This window comes from Callorhinus ursinus, unplaced genomic scaffold, assembly GCF_003265705.2.
Source record: "Callorhinus ursinus isolate GAN/ISIS: 27379988/994484 unplaced genomic scaffold, GSC_fseal_2.0 scaffold3, whole genome shotgun sequence".
NCBI lineage: Eukaryota > Metazoa > Chordata > Mammalia > Carnivora > Otariidae > Callorhinus > Callorhinus ursinus.
In genome coordinates, this window is record NW_027397065.1 from 77,755,926 (window position 1) to 77,780,221 (window position 24,296).

Below are 24,296 nucleotides of genomic sequence, written 5' to 3' on the forward strand. Positions count from 1 at the left end.
GTGTGTGTGTGTGTGTGTGTGTGTGTGTGTGTGTGTGTGTGTGTGTGAATGAACAACAACAAAAAAAAGTGTTTTTTATTAAATCACCCAGACAGGACCCTTGGACAGAAAGAGCTACCCTGGGATTGTGAGGAGTGACTGATTATGTGCTTTTTAGTTATTTGGGTTAGGGCTTAAGTCTGTCGGGAATTTGGAAGCAAGGCTTCCAGGACCTTGAAGGGCTACCTCTGTTAAGATAAGGTCATTTACTACTATCTAGTAAAACATTAGTCATGAGACATTCAGATGTACATCAGTGGGCCATATGTTTGGAGAATGATTGCTAACATATATCTTGGGGGAGTAGAAATAAAGGAAATTTCCAAAGGGATTTTGATATGTTAAGGAAGACTTACAGGATCCTGGAGGTCAGGCTAATGTCAAGTAAATGTTGCTTTTTGCCTCTAGCAAAATAGTAACATGAAGGCAGTTGAGTTCCTTGAGGAAGGTCACTGCCTGACTTACCTGTATCTGTCAATGGGCTGCAGTGTTTGTAAGGAGATTTATTTTTTTTTCTACATTTCTTTTGCCTTTGTTCTCCACATCATTCCCCCCTGAACAATTTTGACCCTTAAATCTTTAAGGTTGCTGAGGGTGGAAGGTCTTATCTTTGGTAAAACTTTCTTGCTGAATGAGGGGTGTAGTGATGTCCCTATTTATGGGTTAATATTGGTCAGTTGGGGACTTATATACAGAAGTTATGAAAGGCAGAGGCAGCTAAATCCAAGGTAGACCACACGTATGGATCTCCCTACATAGAAAGAATCGTCTGTCAGCTTGAAGTCATGGATGGCATTGAAGGAGTCTCAGCACCACATAGAGAGACATGGGAGAAAACAGCAAAACATAATTAGAATAACAAAAAGAGGGGCACCTGGGTGGCTCAGTCAGTTAAGCTTCTGCCTTCAGCTCAGATCATGATCCCGGGGTCTGGGGTCTGGGGATCAAGCCCCATATTGGGCTCCCTGCTCAGAGGGGAGCCTGCTTCTCCCTCCCCCCACCCCCCGGTGCTCGTTCTCTCTCGTGCTTTCTCCCTCTCTCTCTCGTGCTTGCTCTCCCTCTCTCAGATAAATAAATAAAATAAAAAAAAAAAAAAAAAAGAAAAGGAAAAAAAGCCCAAATAAGAGTCTTTTGATAGTTGACAAAAACCCTCCTCCAGTTCAGGAGTTTAATCACTAAAGGAAAGAGAGGGATGGTTTAATGTGCCAATTTGAGTATTCATGTCTTTTAGTAACCCTGTCACATTTTTGTGGTATCTGGAGCATATACAAACACTCTGTTTTAATAAAGCGTAGGTTCATCCTTGAGCTGCAGTCAGGATATCAAGGCACCACTGAGTTTTAGAGGGCCAATTTTTTAAATTTTTGCATGTCAAGCTTAGTTAAAGATGGCCACTATATGCTTGGCTAAAGCCTCTATTTGCAATTTTACATCAATAGACATGGTTCCTGGGACAAAAAATGGCTAGGGGATAAAACCATCAAGAAACTGTCTTTCTTTGATGTCTCACCTTAACAATATCTTAATTATGAGGAATCACTGGCAAGTAGGAAAAGACATGTCTGGGGATATAGGCATCCCCAAATGCAACATCCAATCCAATCATGAGGAAAGTGGGGTTATCCATTATTTTCACAAGTCCATAGTTAACCCCATGAAGTGAGATATACTACAGCTTTTAAGGAGCAATTTTGTCATCCCAGCTATACAAAATTGGTCAAGGTGATAGCTGAGTTATATAATTGTTGGGGAATCCATCCCATTTTTCAGCTGTTCAAGTAATCATATGCCCATGGGGTCCTGTTATTATCTCCACAGAATAATAAGAATGAAGATTGTCTATACATGAGATGTTGTGGCAATTTCTCTGAAGTTTACCTCAAGTTATCTAGCTTAGACAAACAACATTCAAAGAATTAGAACTAGAATTTAAGATTCACAAAGGTGTGTTATTGGACATAATTTTTCTCTATATAATTACTCTCACTTCCAGAGATAGCTAAATCAAGACTAATTCTTTACAAAACAAGTCCAATTTTAACAAAGACCTAATTATTTACATAAACTCAGCAAGAATAATGATTGGCCATATAGATCTTTTAAAATTTGCTTTGCTGGAACTTTTTATAAGGATTCTCTCTTTTATTATTATTATTATGTTCAGTTAGCCACTATATAGTGCATCATTTGTTTTTGATGTAGTGTTCAATGATTCATTAGTTGCATATAACACCCAGTGCTCATCACAACATGTGCCCACCTTAATATCCATCACCCTGTTACCCCCTCCCCTCTGAAACACTCAGTTTGTTTCCCAGGGTCCATAGTCTCTCATGGTTCATCTCTCTCTCTGATTTCTCCCCCTTCAGATTTCCCTCCTTTCCCCTGTGGTCCTCCTTGCTATTGCTTATGTTCCACATATGAGTGAAACCATATGATAACTGTCTTTCTCTGCTTGACTTACTTCACTTAGCATAATCCCCTCCAGTTCTATCCACATCAGTGCAAATGGTGGATATTCATCCTTTTGGAGGGCTGAGTAATATTCAATGGTGTGTATATATATATATATATATATACACCACATCTTCTTTATCCATTCATCTGTTTGAGGGCATCTCAGCTCCTTCCACAATTTGACTATTGTGGACATTGCTGCTATGAACATTGGGGTGCATGTGCCCCTTTTTTCACTACATCTGTATCTTTGGGGTAAATACCTAGTAGTGCAATTGCTGGGTTGCAGGGTAGCTCTATTTTTAACATCTTGAAGAACCTCCAGATTATTTTCCATAGTGTCTATACCAGCTTGCATTCCCACCAACAGTGTAAGAGGGTTTCCCTTTCTCCACATCCTCACTAACATTTGTTGTTTCCCGTTTTGTTAATTTTTGCCATTCTAACTGATGTAAGGTGGTATCTCACTGTGGTTTTGATTTGTATTTCCCTGATGGCTAGTGATGTTGAGCATTTTTTCATGTGTCTGTTAGCCGTTTGTATGTCTTCTTTGGAGAAGTGTCTGTTCATGTCTTCTGCCCATTTTTTGACTGGGTTATTTGTTTTTTGAGTGGTGAGCTTGAGAAGTTCTTTATAGATCTTGGATATTAGTCCTTTATCTGTAATGTCACTTGGAAATATCTTCTCCCATTCCGTGGGTTGCCTCATAGTTTTGTTGACTGTTTCCTTTGCTGTGCAGAAGCCTTCAACTCTATGGTCAACTAATCTTTGACAAATCAGGAAAAAATATCCAATGGAAAAAAGATGGCCTCTTCAATAAGTGGTGCTGGGAAAATTGGATAGCTACATATAGAAGAATGAAACTGGACCATTCCCTTTCACCACACACAAAGATAAATTCAAAATGTATGAAAGACCTTAATGCGAGACAAGAATCCATCAAAATCCTAGAGGAGAACATAGGCAGTAACCTCTTCAACATCAGCCACAGCAACTTCTTTTAAGACACATCTCCAAAGGCAAGGGAAACAAAAGCAAAAATGAACTTCTGGGACTTTATCAAGGATTCTTTATTGAAATTTTAGTAGGCTCTCTAGGCCAGATTCAAGCCAAATAATTACCATCAGACATTCCTGCAATACTTGTAGATTTGGGTGAATTCCTCTTCTCAAGGTCCCTGCACCTGCCAAAAAGTGACATTCTTTACTCAACTGGCAAGGCTACTGGGAACTCTGTAAGCAAGGTGTCAGGCCAACATTTCCAAGGGGCTTTATGGCTCCAAAAGTCAACCTTAGTTCCTTAAAGCTATCTGGTCATATCTGAGTCTATGAATGTCTCCCTCAAATATGGCATCCCAGTCAAAACCTTGGTAAAACCACCAAAGTTTCCAATTGGTATCCTGTTACAAGGAGAAGAGATTCTTATTGAACATATGTAAATGACTATGACTGCCATGAAAGAAAAAATACTCCCTGAGACTTTGAATATTGGAGGGTTCAGGTAGAGAGAAAAAATAAATGCTTTAATTTGTTCACAAATTAATACTTTACCACATTTCTCATAAGACATAGATATTTTAGGAGAAAATTTCCTTAATTTGAAAGAGCAAACATTAGAGAAATGATAAGAGTCATAAAAACTATAATCATCTTCCTCAATTCATTTACTCCCATGTAACCAATTTTATTCAGTTTGAATGCAGGTTCTGGCAATTCTTACCCAGTTTAGTTTTAGGATTAAAAGATATCAAGTACCTGTATTTGTAAAAGTCCTTTTTGTGAATCTGGGGTGCCTAGGTGGCTCAGTTGGTTAAGATTCTGACACTTGATTTCGGCCCAGGTCATGATATCAGGGTCTTAAGATCAAACCCTGCATGCTTAGCAAGGATTTTGCTTGAGATTCTCTCCCCTGTCCCTCTCCCTGTTTGTACACACTTTCTCTCTAAAATAAAAAAAATCAATAAATCTTAAAAAAAAGTCCTGTTCATTAATCTCCTTGAAGATGAAACACATTTCACAAGAGCATCAGAACAGTAACTATAAATGACAAAAGACTTAAAAATGGACATGGTTAAAAATTTGATATGAGAGTTCATTATAATGTGTTTGACAAGAAAATTCAGTTATATAACACTTCAATAATCAGAATATCAAGTGATGACCTTATACCAGAACATAACATACCAAATAAACAAGCTTAATTAGTCAAAGAGACTTCATTTACAATCCAAATCTTGAGGAAGTCTGTTAAAAACCTTAGAAAATTTTTAAAGCACATGCCCAAATAGGATTTCGGATCATCAAAGACATGATAAAGACAAAACCTAGAGACTTGTTTTCTGGGCAGATAAAGAAAAGAGAAAACATCTTTGTAAACAAAGATTTTTTTTTTCTCTTTATCTGTTCATAGTTTTCATATAATGCAAGGTAGAATTAAATATTTGCTGTTGTAAGCTACTGAGATATTTTGGTGATTAATCAACATATAAACAACTAATAAACATGCTACATCTGTTATTTTTAGAATTATCACTGTATCATCTAGTATATATTTTTTATCATGTGTCTTGCTCATTTTCTCTCTCCCTCATAAGAATGTACACTTGGTAAGGGTGAGGACTTCTGTCTGTTTTGTTTACTGTATTCCCAGAACCTGAAATTATGCCAGCATGAGGTAAGTGACATTTTCTGAACAAGTTGACAAACCTGGGTTGACCCCAAATTTCATATGGGTGAGTACAAATTCATAAATAACAAAGAACTTTTAAAGAAAAAAATTGGAATGGGGCAGAAAAAGCAGATATCAACATCCATTTGGTTTGACAAATGGATATAGTGGATTTCACAGAGCACGTAGGAAGCACACACATGTGCACCCTGGGACCTGGTATATTTCCACAAAAATTAGAAAATGGAAGGCAGTGGTACCATTGACCATCATTGTGAAAGTAGATAAATTGACATTTATAAATTGATTAAAGACTTATGTGCTGTTTATGCTTTAAAAGAAAATACAAGATTATTTCTTGGCATCAGAAAAGGGAAAGATTCAAAAAACAAATACACATAAAATGATCGATATTACTACATAAACATTATTTTAAACAAAAGATATAAACCTTGGGAAATGACAAGTTATCTGGTATTTTAAAAACGTAACAGTTAAGGGGTGCCTGGGTGGCTCAGTGGGTGAAACGTCGAACTCTCAGTTTCAGGTCAGGTCATGATCTAAGGGTCTTGCGATCGAGCCCCTCTTTGGGCTCTGCGCTCAGCTTTAGAGTCTGCTTGAGATTCTTTGCCTCTGCCTCCCTCCCCACTACCCCACTTGCATGCTCTCTCTCAAATAAATAAAGCAAATTTTTAAAAAACATAATAATTATAATAATAATTATACATATAATATATGAGATTTTGTATCAAAATCAGAAAAGTTAGCAACATATGAAATTATTACAATAAAAGAAAAGATCATCTTTACAGAAATCTGAGAATAAACCAACTATGAACACCCAACTTTCTTTTTAGAACTAGTTACCATTTTTAATAGAGCAGAAACAGAAATAACTTCAATACACTAGGAAAAGAGAGCTTGAAGTTCTGGTGTAAATATATTTTTGTTGAAATAATTAAAAACAAAAATAGACTCCATGATAATGTGTAAAAGGAGATATGAGAAATAAATTAGGAGTTCTAGAAAACTGAAAACGCTTAATTAAGATCAGTCTTGGAAGCAATAAATATGAAAAGAACCAATAATATTAAAAACTGCTCTAAAAATAATGAAAGTAGGGAAAAAGAAAAATCTCTATACAGTAAACAAGGAGAGGGACATACGGGAGAGCACAGGGAGGGAACTATGAAAGGTAAATATCACTTCAAAACCAACAAAAAAAATGTTTTGGAGAAAGAAAACTTTTATGACTGAAAAAGATTCAGGACTCAGATTAAAATATCTCAACCTGTTTTAGTATTAAAACACCATCCAGAACTATAGACATCTTGGGAATATTTGATATAAAGACCAAATTTATTATTAAAATTAGGAGAGAAAGAAAAGAACTGGCCTAATAGCATTAGTCAGTGACCGACTGCAGTTTTCTCTTCTGCTGAACTATATCCCCATCTTCTCAAAGTTTATAATGGTGAGAATGTGGATACATTGGTTGGTTTGGGGGACGTTTTTGTATCACACAGTTTTATATCAAGCCATTAACTACTTCAATCCTCAACAAAACAAAAATTTGTTTTACCAGGAAGGATTTTTTTTTTTCCCAGAGATTCTTTACTGCTACACAATTCAGATAGAAATGATATCCTTCTACCTGAGGACTGTTAAAACAACAACTAAAGGTGTAAATAAAACCAAGGTATTTACTATGAGTGTACTGGGGCTACACAATTATTAGATGCAATTATATTTTAAGAAAGCAGAACTACATCTAAAGCAGTACAATGACTGCTTTACTCACTAAAGAACTTGAAAAATAAATTCCTGCATTTTAAAAACAAATATAGAATGACTTGGGCTTTTTTTATACATAACCCTTTTTATAACAGGTATTGTTTAAATCAACCCCTTCATTATATCAACTAGATCTATGATTATATCTGACATAAAATTTTTATTTTTATTTATTTTTTATTTTTTTAAAGATTTTATTTATTTATTCATGACAGACAGAGGGAGAGAGAGAGAGAAGCAGAGGGAGAACCAGGCTCCCAAGGAGCAGGGAGCCCCATGTGGGACTCGATCCCAGGACCCTGGGACCATGACCTAAGCCGAAGGCAGGCGCTTAACGACTGAGCCACCCAGGCGCCCTGACATAAAATTTTTAAATATATAAGTACATTGTAGCTATGTGATATATATATTTATATCTATCTAACATCTGTCTATCTATCTATCTATCTATCATCTATTATCTATCATCATTATCTGTCATCTATCTATCCTCTATCATCATCATCATCATTATCTATCATCTATCATCTACCTATCTATCTATATGACAAATTCTCTCTCACAAATGCTCTAAGAAAAAGGAGGGAGCTGGGAAAAACTTTCCCCTTAATTGCAACAGAGAGAATTAAAAATTAAATCTCTTGGTTTAAATTTGTGTATGTCATTACATATGTATTTATATAATTTATTTTTGAGACTTGAATAAACGATTTCTGTCTCCCTCTCTCTTTCTGTCTCTCACTAATACATAAATGGAATGGAGATAGGCCTTCATACAACATGTGTCTGTATACATAGTCCCACACTATGTGTGAGCATATATGTGTATATGCTTATATGCCTGTATGAAAGTGCAGTGAGGGTTTTAATCCTTTTTCATCCTCTTGGAAATGTATAATGTTACATAGCATATAACCTTTTTGTGAACTTGAGCAGAGTACTCTGAGGGATATTTTGGCAACCATAGAAGTACTGATTAAGCTGTGTTATAAATTATCCAAGATGGGCATTTTTTTTTCCCCAGAGGGAGCAATTACAGAGTAAAAATAATTTGAAAAGCAAAAGATCATTCACCATGTATTCCAAGATTCTAGGAGTTATGACCTTTGTTAATCTTATTTAGATAAAAGGGCATTTTTTTCCTAAGTAGTAAACTACTCCTTCTATGCAATTGAGTCATATCATGGATAGAAATGGCAAAGCTTCAGGCTGTTAGTCAAAGATTTACATTTTGAATCATATTCTTTAAAGTTTCTCCCAAGTGTTCTTCAAGTCTATAAAGAATGCCAGTTCTCATAAATAACAGGTAAATGAAGGTTCAGATGTAATTATTATTATTCAAAATGATACTATCTATTCATGGACGGTTCACTCTCAGCTTTCGGAATTCTTAAAGGTAATACTATAAGTTATATGTCTTTATGAGTGGTATTTGCATTTTTGTTAGAATTAGTATTTAGAGTAAGCTTTGTGTGATATCTTTTCTTATTTTAGGAAAATTCAATATATTTCCTCCCATGGTTAATCAAACTATATTAAAAATGTGACACATAAAAGTATTTAATGGATTAAAGTTGCAAAGGTGCATGCGAATGTTGTGTTTATGTTAAACATAAATATTAATAAAACATTTAAGTATCAATCATATACTAGGCTCCTTAGAAGGACTCTGGTCCCAAAGATCTTGCTTTCTTCAAAATTAAATTCCTAGCAAGTCTATTTTTGATATTCTTTGTGATCTTTATTATCAGAGACATCCAGAGGTCATTGACTCAATCTCTATTTATCATAATATGTATATGTTATATATTTACATATATTATTATATATTATCTAATATATTTACATATATATTTATTATATATTATATGCAATTATGTATATATTTATTATATAATATACTTATATATTATAAAGCATATGATATATAATATATAATATTATTATGTTATATAATATTATATGGTATAGATTTCTAATTTCCTCTTCTATTAATCTTATATATGATACATATATATTTCTAATTTCTTCTTCGATTAATCCTATAATTCCCTCACTAGAATATCACCTTTACACACACATATACACACACCCACCCACAGACACACTCAGAGGTTTTATTTTCCAAATCGCTGGTATTTCTTATCTTATTAGAGAGGCCCTTTATTCATTCTCTTTATTGATTCATCTATTGATGGGGACTTGAGTTGTTCCCATATCTCGGCCATTGTGAGTAATACTACAGTGAACGTGGTAATATAGACATTTATTTGAGATTCTAATTTCAGTTCTTTAGGATATGTACCCAGAAGTAGAATTTCTAGATCATAATGTAGTTCTAGTTTTTAATTTTTGAGCAACCTCCATACTGTTTTCCATAGCTACTGCACCATTTTACCTTCCCACCTACAGTGTACAAGGGTTCCAATTTCTCCGTAATGCTACCAACACTTTCTGTCTTTTGTGTTTTGATAATAGTCATTCTACCAGGTGTGAAGTGATCTCTAAATGTGGTTTTGATTTTTATGATAATTAATGATGTTGAACATCTTTTTATATAATTGTTGGCTATCTGTATGTCTCCTTTGGAGAAATGTCTGCTTAAATCCTTTGCCAGTTTTGTAATTGACTTATTCTTTTATTTTTTTTAATTTTGCTCTTGACTTGAAGTTCTTTACATATTTTGGAAATGAACCCCTTATCACATATAGGGTTTCCTCCCATTCTGTATGTTGCTTTTTCATTCTGTTGATTGTCTCCTACGCTGTGCAGTTTTTAGTTTGGTGTAGCCCCACCCATCCATTTTTGCTTTTGATGCCTGAGTTTTTGATGTCATATCCAAGAAATAATTGCCAAACCATGACAAAAAGATTTTCCCTATGTTTTCTTTCAGGGATTTTCAATTTCCAAGTCTTATATTTAAGTTGTTGATTCATTTTGAGTTAATTTTGTGGAAAATGTAATGTAGAGGTCCAATTTTTTTCTTTTTCTTTTTTTTTTTTTGCATGTGCATATCTAGTTTTCCCAATACCATTTGATGAAGAAACTGTTTTTCCCCATTGTTTAGTCTTGGCAATCTTTTTTTCTTTTCTTTTTTTTTTTAATTTTATTATGTTATGTTAGTCACCATACAATACATCATTAGTTTTTGATGTAGTGTTCCATGATCCATTGTTTTTGTATAACACCCAGTGCTCCATGCAGTACGTGCCCTCCTTAACACCCATCACCGGGCTAACCCATCCGCCCTCCCCCCTCCCTCTAAAACCCTGTTTGTTTTTCAGAGTCAATAGTCTCTCATGGTTCATCTCCCCCTCCGATTTTCCCCCCTTCATTTTTCCCTTCCTTCTCCTAATGTCCTCCATGCTTTTCCTCATGTTCCACAAATAAGTGAAACCATATGATAATTGACTTTCTCTGCTTGACTTATTTCACTTCGCATAATCTCATCCAGTCCTATCCATGTTGATGCAAATGTTGGATATTCATCCTTTCTGATGGCTGAGTAATATTCCATTGTTTATATGGACCACATCTTCTTTATCCATTCATCTGTTGAAGGGCATCTCAGCTCTTTCCACAGTTTGGTTATTGCAGACATTGCTGCTATGAACATTGGGGTGCATATGGCCCTTCTTTTCACTACATCTGTGTCTTTGGGGTAAATACCCAGGAGTGCAATTGCTGGGTCAGAGGGTAGCTCTATTTTTAAATTTTTGAGGAACCTCCACACTGTTTTCCAAAGTGGCTGTACCAACTTGCATTCCCACCAACAGTGTAAGAGGGTTCCCCTTTCTCCACAACCTCCAACATTTGTTGTTTCTTACCTTGTTAATTTTTGCCATTCTAACTGGTGTAAGGTAGTATCTCAGTGTGGTTTTGATTTGAATTTCCCTGATGGCTAATGATGATGAACATTTTTTCATGTGTCTGTTAGCCATTTGTATGTCTTCTTCAGAGAAGTGTTTTTCATATCTTCTGCCCACTTTTTGACTTGATTATTTGTTTTTTGGGTATTGAGTTTGAGAAGTTCTTTATAGAACTTAGATACCAGCCCTTTATCTATAATGTCATTTGCAAATATCTTCTCCCATTCTGTGGGTTGCCTCTTCATTTTGTTGTCTGTTTCCTTTGCTGTGCAGAAGCTTTTTATCTTGATGAAGTCCCAAAAGTTCCTTCTGTTTTACTAGCTTTTGGAGATGTATTTTGAAAGAAGTTGCTGTGGCCGATGTCAAAGAGGTTACTTCCTATGTTCTCCTCTATGATTTTGATGGATTCCTGTCCCACATTGAAGTCTTTCATCCATTTTGAGCTTGTCTTTGTGTATGGTGTTAGAGAATGGTCAAGTTTCATTCTTCTGCATGTGGCTGTCTAATTTTCCCAACACCATTTATTGAAGAGACTGGCTTTTTTCCATTGCATATTTTTCCTGCTTTGTCAAAGATTATTTGACCATAGAGTTAAGGTCCATATCTGGGTTCTCTATTCTGTTCCATTGGTCTATATGTCTGTTTTTGTGCCAGTACCATGCTGTTTTGGTGATCACAGCTTTGTAATATAGCTTGAAATCTGGCAATGTGATGCCCCCAGCTTTGTTTTTCTTTTCAACATTTCCTTGGCGATTCAGGGTGTTTTCTGATTCCATATAAATTTTAGGATTGTTTGTTCCAGCACTTTGAAAAATGTCATTGGAATTTTGATTGGGATGGCATTGAAGGTGTAGATTGCTCTGGGTAGCGTAGACATTTTAACAATGTTTATTCTTCTGATCCATGAACATGGAATCTTTTTCCATCTTTTTCTGTCTTCTTCAATTTCTTTCATGAGTGTTCTGTAGTTCCTAGAGTAAAGGTCCTTCACCTCTTTGGTTAAGTTTATTCCGAGGTATCTTATGGTTTTTGGTGCTATTGTAAATGGAATCGTTTCTTTTAATTTCTCTTTCTACAGTTGCATTGTTAATGTATAAGAAAGCAACTGATTTCTGTGCATTGATTTTGTATCCTACCACATTACTGACTTGCTGTATGAGTTCTAGTAATTTGGGGGTGGAGTCTTTTGGGTTTTCCACATAAAGTATCATGTCATCTGTGAAGAGAGAGAGTTTGATTTCTTCTTTGCTAATTTGAATAATTTTTATTTCTTTTTGTTGTCTGATTGCTGTTGCTAGGACTTCTAGTACTATGTTGAACAATAGTGGCAAGAGTGAACATCCTTGACGTGTTCCTGATCTTAAGGGAAATGCTCTCAGCTTTTCCCCATTGAGGATGATGTTTGCTGTGGGTTTTTCATAGATGGGTTTTATGAACTTGAGGAATATTCCCTCTATCCCTATACTCTGAAGAGTTTTAATCAGGAAAGGATGTTGTATGTTGTGAAATGCCTTTTCTGCATCAATTGAGAGGTCCATATGATTCTTCTCCCTCCTCTTATTAATGTGTTCTATCACATTGATTGATTTGCGAATGTTGAACCACCTTGCATCCCGGGGATAAATCCCATTTGGTCTTGGTGAATGATCCTTTTAATGTATTGTTGGATCCTATTAGCTAGGATTTTGTTGAGGATTTTGCAATCCATATTCATCAGGGATATCAGTCTGAAATTCTCCTTTTGGATGGGGTCTTTACCTGGTTTGCGGATTAAGGTAATCCTGGCCTCATAGAATGAGTTTGGAAGTTTTCCTTCTGTTTCTATTTTTTGAAACAGCTTCAGGAGAATAGGTATTATTTCTTCTTTGAATGTTTGGTAGAATTCCCCAGGGAATCCATAAGGCCCTGGACTCTTGTTTGTTGGAGGCTTTTAATCACTGCTTCAATCTCGTTACTGATAATTGGTCTATTCAGGTTTTCATTTTCTTTCGATTTCAGTCTTGGCAGCTTATAGGTTTCCAGGAAGGCCTCCATTTCATCCAGATTGCTCAGTTTATTGGCGTATAGTTGTTGATAATAATTTCCAATAATTGTTTCTATTTCCTTGGTGTTAGTCGTGATCTCTCCCCTTTCATTCATAATTTTATTAATTTGGGTCCTTTCTCTTTTCTTTTGGATAAGTCTTGCCGGTGGTTTATTGATCTTATTAATTCTTTCAAAGAACCAACTTCTAGTGTCGTTGATCTGATCTACTGTGTTTCTGGTTTCTAATTCATTGATCTCTGCTTTAATTTTAATTATTTCTCTTCTAATGCGTGGCTTAGGCATCTTTTGTTGCTTTTTCTCTAGTTCTTTAAGGTGTAGAGTTAGTTGGTGAATTCAGGATTTTTCTATTTTTTTGAGTGAGGCTTGGATGGCTATGTATTTCCCCTTTAGGACCGCCTTTGCAGTATCCCATAGGTTTCGGACTGATGTGTTTTCATTCTCATTGATTTCCATGAATTGTTTAAGTTCTTCTTTGATTTCCTGGTTGACCCAAACTTTCTTGAGCAGAGTGGTCTTTAGGTTCCAAGTGTTTGAATTTCTGCCAAATTTTTTCTTGTGATTGAGTTCCAGTTTTAAAGCATTGTGGTCTGAGAATATGCAGGGAATAATCACATTCTTTTGGTATCGGTTGAGACCTGATTTGTGACCCAGTATGTGGTCTATTCTGGAGAAAGTTCCATGTGCACTCGAGAAGAATGAGTATTCTGTTGTTTTAGGGTGGAATGTTCTGTAAATATCTATGAGGTCCATCTGGTCCAGTGTATCATTCAAAGCTCGTTTCCTTGTTGATTTTCTGCTTAGATGATCTGTCCATTGCTGGGAGTGGAGTATTGAGGTCTTCTACAATTAACGTATTGTTATCAATATGACTCTTTATTTTGGTTAACAGTTATCTTATGTAAATGGCTGCTCCCATGTTGGGGGCATAGATATTTACAATTGTTAGGTCTTCTGGTTGGATAGACCCTTTAAGAATGACATAGTGTCCTTCTGTGTCTCTAATTACAGATTTTTAGTTTAAAATCTAATTTGTCTGATATAAGAATCGTTACCCCAGCTTTCTTTAGAGGTCTGCTGGCATGGAAGATGGATCTCCAACTCTTTACTTTCAGTCTGTATGTATCTTTAGGTTCAAAATGAGTCTCTTGTAGGCAGTATATGGATGGGTCCTGTCTTTTTATCCAGTCTGCAACCCTGTGCCATTTTATGGGAACATTTAGGCCATTCACGTTGAGAGTGATTATTGAAAAATATGAATTAATTGTCATCATGTTGCCTGTGAAGATGTTGTTTTTATAGATTGTCCCTATAAATTTCTGTTGTATATCACTCTTGGGGTCTTTCTCCTTTTATAGAACACCCCTTAATATTTCTTGCAGGGCCGGCTTAGTGGTCACATATTCCTTCAGTTTCTGCCAGTCTTGGAAGCTCTGCATCTCTCCATCCATTCTAAATGACAGCCTTGCCAGATAAAGTATTCTTGAGTGCATGTTCTTCTCGTTTAGTACCCTGAATATGTCTTGCCTGGCCTTTCTGGCTTTCCAGGTCTCTGTGGATAGGTCTGATGTTATTCTGATGTTCCTCCCTTTGTACATAAGGAATCTCTTCCCCCTAACTGCCCTTAAGATGGTTTCCTTGGTTCTAAGATTTGCAAGTTTTACTATTACATGCCGGGGTGTTGGCCTGTTTTCCTTGATCTTGGAAGGGGTCCCTTCTGCCTCTAGGACGTGAATGTTTGTTTCATTCCCCAGATTAGGGAAGTTCTCAGCTACAATTTGCTCAAATACATCTTCTAGTCCTCTCTCTCTCTCCACTCCCTCCGGGATTCCAATTATTCTGACATTGGAATGCTTCATGGTGTCACTTATTTCTCTGATTCTATTTTCATGGATTCTGAGTTGTTTTTCCCTGGCCTCCTCTTTTCCCTTTTTATCTATGATATTGTCTTCCAGGTCGCTTATTCATTCTTCTGCCTCAGTTACCCTAGCTGTTAGATTATCTAGATTGGATTGGATCTCATTGATAGCATTTTTAAGTTCTGCCAATTCAGCTTTCATTTCTGCCCTTAGAGAAAATTAATGTTGCCATTAATTGATTTCTCTATTGTAGCCATTGTCTTCACAATTGCTAGCCTGAATTCCATCTCCAACATCTTGGTTATATCTGCATCCATTTGTAAATCTGCAGCATAAGTCATAATCTCTGAGGCTTTTCTATTTTGGGGGGGGTCCTCCTCCTAGTCATTCTGTTGATGGGTGTTTGAGGGAATGTATAGAATGCAAATTATTGACCAGAACCCAAGCAAGATGCACCTGTTTTTTAGGGACCTTAGGGTTGCTGGCCTCTTGTTTTACCAGCCTGTCTTCTGGGGGAAGGGCCTGCTGCGCTGTTACTCAGACAACCCTGTTTGGGCGGAGTTGCCCTGCCCCCCTCTGGCGGGGGATGGGCTCAGTAGGAATCAGTTTTGGGGGCTTTTGTTCTCTGGCGGCTTTCCCTGGCGGCTTTCCGTGTCTCTTCCACGAGTCAGAGCAGAAGAGACCGTTTCCAACCTTCTGTCTTAGAGCACAGAGACCGCGGTCTGTTCTTCGGTGAGCTCTCCAGGCCACACTGTCTCCATTTTTGTCCGTGCTACTATAAACCGCAGTGGCCTGGGTTGTGTGCCCCTCTGCAGCGCCCCCAGGCCTACCTCCAGGTTGGAGCACATCTCTGCCCTTTGTGCTTCTAAAACTGCCAACCACCCCCAGTTCGCAGGCACGTGATCCCACCACTAGGGGTTTCTGCCCCAGGAGCTGCCCTAAAGTCCTTTCCCTGCCGCTACCAGTCGAGTCTGTGCCCTGTCCCCAACGAGTGAGGGTGTCGCTTACCGGCGCTGTAGGCTCCCCACGTCCAGGCTCCCTCCCAGTGCCGTTTATCCTCCAGTATCTGCCCGTGGAATCACGGCTCCCCACTTGTACCTTGAAACGCACCACCTGCAATATTCTGTTTGTAGAGATAAAGATCTTCTTACATCTCAGGCTGGTTTCATGGCTGCTCAGAGTGGTCTGGTAGATATCCAGCTCAATTCTGGGGACCAGTTGAAATAGGGTCCCCTATTCCTCCACCATCTTTCCTTCCCCTAGTCTTGGCACTCTTATCAAAAGTCAACTGGCCTTACATGCTTGGGTTTACTTCTGGGCTCTCTATTCTGTTTCACTGGGTTTTATGTGTATCTTTATGCTATGTCTTACTGTTTTAAATACTGTAGGCTTGTAATATATTTTGAAATCAGGACATTTGAAGCTTCTGGTTTTGTTTATTTCTCAATTGCTTCATTAATTCTCTGTCTTTTGTAGTTCCATATTCTGAGTTTCTTTTTCTATTTCTGTGAAAAAACACCATTGGAATTGTGATTAGAATGCCATAGCATTGACCTGTAGATTGTTTTAAGTGGTATAGACATTTTAACAATATTAAGTCTTCCAATCCTTAAACACAGGATGTCTTTCCATTATTCATATCTCCTTTCATTTCTTTCATCAGTGTTTTATATTTTCTAGTACACAGTCATTTCATCTCATTGGTTAAATTTCTTTTTAAGTGTGTTATTCTTAATGTTATTGCAAATTGGACTGTTTTCTGAATTTCCTCTTTGGATAGTTTGTTGTTAGTGTACAGAGACACAGCTGATTTTTGTGTTTTGATTTTGTATCCTGCAACTTTACTGACTTTGTTTATTCTAATTTTTTTTTTTTAGTCTTTAAGATTTCTACCTATAAGATATTGTCATCTGCTAACAGAAATAATTTTACTTCTTCCTCTCTAATTGGATTCCTCTTATTATTTTTTTTTCTTTCTAATTTCTCTGGCTAAAACTTCAAGTACTGTGTTGGATAGAAGTGGAAATATTGGACATTCTTGCTTTTATCCAGATCTGAGAAGGAAGGTTTTCAATTTTTCATCATTGACTATGATGTTAAGCTCTGAGCTAATTGTTATAGCCTTTATTGTGTCGTGGTACCATTCTTCTATTCCTATTTTTTTTAATTTTGGTATATATATTCAGTATATATTTTCTTAAAGAGCCTCACCATATTTATTCTCCTAGAATTTATAGCATTTTTTAGGAACCTGGCTATTTATTCAGTCCTTAGAAATTCTAAAAAATATCTTAAACCTCTTTTGATTTATAAATAAATCTTATCCATCAGCTATTTTCTAGTTATTAGGAAACATTTTGAATACATTTTGCAATTCACAAATTCTCAACTATATGGAAAGTGTATAAATGTTGAAATATTAATCTCAATATATTCTAATTTGTCTAATGGGGCATAGTGAATGGGGAAGAGTTACTTGTACTTGCAATTCCTAGAATGTATCGACAAATATCAGCTCTTTCCCTGAACATGATCATCTTCCAGGAATATGCTCCTTCTTTTAAGATGTGACCTAAATGTTTCCTGGGACATGAATCTTTTATGACCAACTTATACAGTTTTTTGCAACTGTCTTTGTAAAAACAACCTTCTTTGTAACACTACCACCATAATAATTCTGTGATTTGCTTATTTATTTCTGTGAACTAAGACTTCTTTTGTTTTCAAGTCTATCACCCCAGTTTTAAGTTTTAACTAGCTGAGAGTCCTTTGGGAAGCTTATAGAGTTGTGGAAAGTTAAGCTGCAACTTAGAGACCTTAGCAACCAGGAACTTGACAACCTAACCTTTCTACCTCAGTGATGGGAAATAGGAGATATGTTCTAATTTCTTTTCTCTCTCTCTTTTTTTTTTAACAGAACAGTGTCCTATTTTATATGTAACTGCCTAGGAACATTATGATATTTAAAAAGATTCTGAGAATTATGGCTTCTTTCTGATACTGAATTTGTGCCCTGAGATTAGGTACTTCAACATGAATTTTGGAAACATGACTATCGTCAGAAACCCCTTCCAGTATTTCATAGCTTTCCCACCAGAGAGAGACTAAAGTTCTTTCCTAGTTCCAGTACCAACATTTTGGGAGATGTAAACTCTTTGGATCATTGTTAGTTAACTGCCTACCCTTTCACAAATCAGCTGCAAGCAGAATGGGGGGGGTCCTGTAAAAATTGGGGCCTTATGCTCTTCACAGGTCAATTAAATATATCAAGAGTGGTAGAGTGTTTAGCAATATGACAAATCCTGATAAAAACACATGATTAAGGTTAGGAGATATGTGTTTCATAGAAGAGGGTGGTCTACCCAGGAAATGTTAAGTTGGTGAGGTTTGTTGAACTAAAAACTAATGCCAGGCAGCACCTCAAATGTTTATAGAGGAAAACTGGGAAAAATCTTTGTTGAATAATGAATAAACACAAATACATAAATCAATCCCTGGTATCCACATATAGAAATTTAAAACATACAATTCTATCTTTAGAAGTAAATTAGAGTACTCCATACATTTACCAGATATATTAACTTAAAAAAATATTATCATACCATAACTAACAAAATATTGGCTTAGGGAAATTATTTTCATACAGGCTCCATATTTACTTATCTGTATAGTTTAATTATATCCATGCAGAATGTTAAATCACCATTCATTTAGTCTTGGTTGAAACTCTTATACAATTATATTTTAATTCACAGTTCCTGTTATTTACATTGTTCTTTGAGATTTGCTATAACAAATAAGTTGTTTTATTAGATATGTTTCTAATTTGTCAATAAAACAGTTGGTGACAACATGGCCATTCATGCTTCTTAATATCTCTTTCATAAGTTTCTATAAGGAAAGTTCTATGAGCTCTCTCTGAAGAAATTTAGTATCAGGACAAACTTTGAAAATTTTTAAATTGTTCAGTGTAAACATTTAATATCAGGACATACTGAAAAATATATTTTTGCATATCAGATCATGAGGTTTATATAATCAATAGTGTTTTAATATATATAGTGTAAAAATTAGGTCAATCACAAAAACTACATCATCCCATGTAGTTATATTTATTTTTCTCATTCTTTAACTTAGTCATCATTTTATTAATTTTAATAATTTTATTTTATTTATGACTTTATTACAAAACCACTTTAAATTCTTTCCAGAAGCTGACCTGGAATACATGGCAATTAAATGCATAAACAAATTTACTCTCTCTCTTTGTCATGGCTTATATATTTCACTAAACTTAAGTTTATTGATCAGAATAATAATCATATTTATAGGTATGCTATATTCTTTTTTTTGTTTTCACTTTGAATTTCAAGTTTTGAATTTCAGTTTTTCAAACTCTTATATTTTAATTTCACATGCTTATGGAAGGAGAAATATTTTAATTTCACATGCTTATGGAAGGAGAAATGCAATTTCACATGCTGTATGGAAGGAGAAATGCAAGAAATACTTGACTAATTTAGTTTTTGCTCAACATAAGAATACACATTTGATCTCCTTACCTTTTTTTCTGTTCCCTAGGGATGTAGAGGTAATAAAATACTTTACATTAAGATACCTACAAATTATTTTTATATAGGTTATTTTACATATATTTTAAAGTTTATGTAAACCTAGTATTTCACTACTAAGCAATTTACTAATATTTAAAATCCATTTTAATATTTTCTATATGACTTAATACAATGTTTGAGTGTGTGGTCTAAACATTTTCATGTCTTTTTCTTGTAAAACTTTTTTTGTGAACGATATTACCATCAAATGATTTTAATATGAAATATTTTTCAGAGCACTATCAACTGTATGTTCCTGAGTCAGCTCAAGTTGGTTCAGCTGTTGGGAAAATCAAAGCAAATGATGCAGACACTGGTTCAAATGCTGACATGACATACTCTATCATTAATGGTGATGGTATTGGGATATTCTCCATCTCCACGGACAAGGAGACCAGAGAAGGGATACTTTCTTTAAAGAAGGTAAAAAGAACATACTTTCTCTGATTTAAGCAATTCCGTCGTTTTTCCATGAATGATCCATGTTGGTGTCAATAGTCTATATTGTCAGGTCATTAAAATGATAAATATTTCCTCTTTAAGATGTAGTTACATTTTATTTTATTTTTTTTAAAGATTTTTTTTTAATTTATTTATTGAGAGCGAGAATGGTAGAGAGAGAACATGAGAGGGAAGAAGATCAGAGGGAGAAGCAGACTCCCCGCTGAGCAGGGAGCCCGATGCGGGACTCGATCCCGGAACTCCAGGATCATAACCTGAGCCGAAGGCAGTCACTTAACCGACTGAGCCACCCAGGCGCCCTGATGTAGTTACATTTTAATTATGGCTATGTCTGTCTCTTTGGAGCCCCTCTTAGAAAATACATTTTTTTTTAATGGTGGGAAGATCTAATGTAGAATATACTGTGAATGTGCTTGCCGTCTTTGTTTTCAGATAACAGCTTTATCATGATTGTCATTTCTATTAATGCCACTCCCCTATGTTTTACTAATCTAAGTAACATTAAGAGACTTTTCTAACCAATGTAAAAATCTTCATCATGTTAGCTAACACTCACTGGGAGACAGGGTTTTGTTTGACAGTCATGGATTCATCAAGACAGCTTTAGTGGAACCATTAACGTCCTCCTGACTCTTTTCTTGCTAAGAATTTATCAGTGGACTAAATCTATCTATCACCTTTTTGATTTTAGAGTACAATATGTTTATGTCCTTGTAAAAATGTAGTAGAACATAGAAAATTAACAAAGAAGGATTTCAACATAAGTCCTAATGCGGTGTGTCTTGAATGTTGAATGATTTCAGCTTGGAAATCTAGTAACATTCAGATCTATGGGCTTTACCTTCATATATTTTTTTCAGAAAGACTGAAGTGGAGCTGAAGAATTGGACTTTTTAATAAATACTCTCAATGATTCTACTGTAGAATGTATTCAGAACACAGGCTGAGAAATTTTATCCTGATGTGCTACTGTAGATACTGAAGTGAATCCATCATCTGTCTGTTTATCTATCTATCCATTTCTCTATCCATCCATCCATCCATCTATCTATCCATCTATCATCTAGCTATCTACATAATTATTTACTTGTGTGTTTTGTATATATTTTTCTATTTGAACTCTATAAAATTTTATTAATTCTTATAATAAAAATAATTTTATATTAAAATTGAGGATTAATTTGTTTTTTAGATGCTACAAAAGGGATCTGCAAAGTAGATTTTAGAGTGTTTAAATATTACAGAACAGTAGTCATCACTAGTCTATGTAAAATATTGATGTCTTCACCTAAAATACTTTATCATTTTAATCTTTCTTTCCTGAGATTGTAATGAGAAATGAGAGGGGCACCTGGATGGCTCAGTAAGTTAAGCATCTGACTTCAGCTCAGGTCACCTCAGGGTCCTGGGATTGAGCCCTGCTTGGGCTCCCTGCTCAGTGGGGAGTCTGCTTGTCCCTCTCTCTTTGCCCCTCCTCTTGCTCATGCACTCTCTCTCTCACACACTCTCTCTCTCAAATAAATAAATGCAATCTTTGAAGAAAAACTTAAAAAAAAATAAACAAATAAATGAGAATATGATAAAATGAGGATTTTGGTTGTAAGGTGAGAGACTAAATGTGTGTCTCTATGCAGATGAGTAAAAGTCAATAGAGACAAGAAACTGAGCATACTAAAGAGGGGATAATTGATTTAAAAAGATGGACTGGGGTAAAGATGACACTGTATAGGATCTTGATCACAGGTAGAAAGAAACAACCCATGATGATATGGCTCTTTTCTTGAGAAAATCAAATAGAAGTGCAAAGTAAATGGTTGCTGGTAAGTTTGCAATGATCCAGCTGGTGTGGGGAAGGTGGGAGAGGGGAGCAGTTCTTGCCTATTGAGAACTATGGTCTTTATAAAGTGGGAAGTTACAACATATTTGCAAAAAGTGAGGGTGATGGATGGTTTGACTACATAAAGGATCTGAAATACATCCCAGTATATATCATGGCATTAAGAACAATGGGGATTTTACCACCCTACATGGCCTCAGTTAATTTGATGGTGGTTGTGAAAAACAAAAGCAAAATGGTTTGTGTGCATATGCGTGCACATATATTTAATTAACATACAATAGTTATTTTCAAGATGATAATTATTTCAATTGTGTAAATGGTAGTGAGAATATACTCAAAATAATCTCCACAATTAATGAGTTCAAATTTTCTTTCACTGTTTTTCCATGAATTTATTTTTTGATATAGTCTGCACTTCTTTTTTTTTTTTTTAAGATTTTATTTATTTGACAGAGAGAGAGACAGCTAGAGAGGGAACACAAGCAGGGGAAGTGGGAGAGGGAGAAACAGGCTTCCTGCTGAGCAGGGAGCCAGGTGCAGGGCTGGATCCCAGGACCCTGGGATCATGCTTAATGACTGCACCACCCAGGTGCCCCTGTAGTCTGCACTTCTTCCAAGATGCTTTCATGTTTGCATTCATCTAATTTTTGAATCCTTCAGATTAAGATTGTTACTCTGAGTTACTTCCATTACTATATGTCATATGTTTTAAATAATTGAAATTTGAAAAATAAACTATGTAACTTATTCAGGGGTACTCATTCAGGGGCTCCTGGGTGGCTCAGTCAGTTAAGCGTCTGCCTTCGGCTGAGGTCATGATCCCCGCGCCCTGGGATCAAGCCCCAAATTGGGCTCCCTGCTCAGTGGAAAGTCCGCTTCTCCCTCTGCCTCTGCCCTCTCCCTCCCCCGCTCCTGTTTTCTTTCCCTCTCTTTCTTTCTCTTGCTCGCATTCTCACTCTATCTCAAATAAATAAAATCCTACAAAAAAAAAAAAAAGAGGTACTCATTCCAGTTGCAGGAAATGGATCAAACAGTCTTTTAAAATCTGTCCCTTATTTAATCTTCTAATGCAGCTCACCTTAGCCTGCAAGGCAGAACTGCTTATCTCCCCAGAGATCAAAATCAGCACTGCTTTCTAAATCGGCTTGCAGAGCATCGGCCCATTCCTGTCCCTATCATTCCTTTATCAGAAAATTGCCAGGTTGAAATCACCAGTCCATGGTGTGGTACATTGTAAATACACTTTGATAACTTTCATTCATTGTTTAATGGAGTCTGACTGGATGGAAAGGGGGGAAAAAAAGATGAATGCAAGTCGATGCCCTCTTTCCTCTGGCAGAAACCTCTGTAGCTAACGATGCAGGCTTCTTAGCAGCCTTTCTCAGATTCTCTTCCTGTGGACTCCATATCAACTTGCACTCTTTATAGTACTTGTTCCATTTTTTTTTTAATTCAAAGATTCAACCCTATTGACTCTCCTGACTTTCAGCAAATGCCATCTGTAATATCATTTTCTTTTTTCAGATGTATTTAAACACAAAGACAGTGTCTATTATCTTAAGCCAAAAACACTTAAACTTGGTCTTCAAGTCAATGAAGAGTGGTGGAAATTAAGGATATTTACTATCAAAGGAAATACAAATTTTGGTCCTGCCATTGTAAGATCTATGGCATTATTTCAAGTCTTTGAATCTGCTGTTTTCTTATTAAAGCACTTTACAAGGTGATTACTAAAAAATGGATAAAAATGTGAAAATTGTGATCTAAGCTGTGTCTGCCGAAAAATTCCAATAATACCTCAATTTCTACTTTTCTCCTTGTCTTCCTTTTTCCCTCTAATTGTACCAAGTTTTAATTACACTTTTCAGACCACTCCATGTAGTTATTATTGTGCCCTCCTTTATTTAATGTTATCCAGTTCACTGTAAGCACATAAAAAATAATATTCTGTGTATATTATATCACATATGCATGTTGTCATTCATGTTTTTTGGGAATCTACTTCTCTTTCCCTCTCCTCTAAAGGAAGATTTTTTTCAAAGTTCAAGTTTAATATTATCTTTGTAGTTCAATATTTCCAGGTACATATCAGTCACAAATATCCTTCTCTGGTTTATCTTTTCTATTTTACATATCAGAGTAGGCATTTCACTAATTTCTCACTATAGAAAATGTAACAATTCTAGATCCCTCTTAAATCTGCTAGATCTGATAGAGTAGAAAGACCTTATTCTAATAAATTCACTGTGAATGCACTGATAATTTCCATGGATATGTATGCTATAAGTGTATCTTTCACCAATGCTTGCTAAATATTTTTACAACTGAAAACTTTGTATTATTTTTAAGCTTCATACTGTTCACTGTGTAAAAAGACTGCTATCATTTTTTTAACAACTGATTTGAAATGGACCACAGACTAAACATAAAAATTTATAGAAGTATTTTTGTAAAGTTTAAGCTAATTCTAAGAAAGAAAAATATGAAATATGCTCAATTATAACCATACTAGATCTATTCCAAATAACCACATTTTTGGTTGTTTAATGGATTATTTTTATTGAATTTTTCTTTAGTATACCTTTGCACTGACTGATAGAAAAAAAATCAGATTGTTCTGGCCACTGGATTGTAAAGTTTTTGGGCTCTGAGC

General features: G+C 35.7%; 1 protein-coding gene across 6 annotated transcripts in view; it reads left to right on the forward strand.

Moving 5' to 3' along the window:
• CDH18 (cadherin 18) overlaps window positions 1-24,296 on the forward strand; it is a 990,219-nt gene that overhangs the window by 878,899 nt on the left and 87,024 nt on the right. For all 6 annotated transcript variants that reach the window (XM_073891068.1, XM_073891071.1, XM_073891072.1 and 3 more), the window contains one exon: window positions 19,577-19,764. In XM_073891068.1, the coding sequence (XP_073747169.1) occupies window positions 19,577-19,764 (188 nt within the window). The remainder of the gene's footprint in view (window positions 1-19,576; window positions 19,765-24,296) is intronic.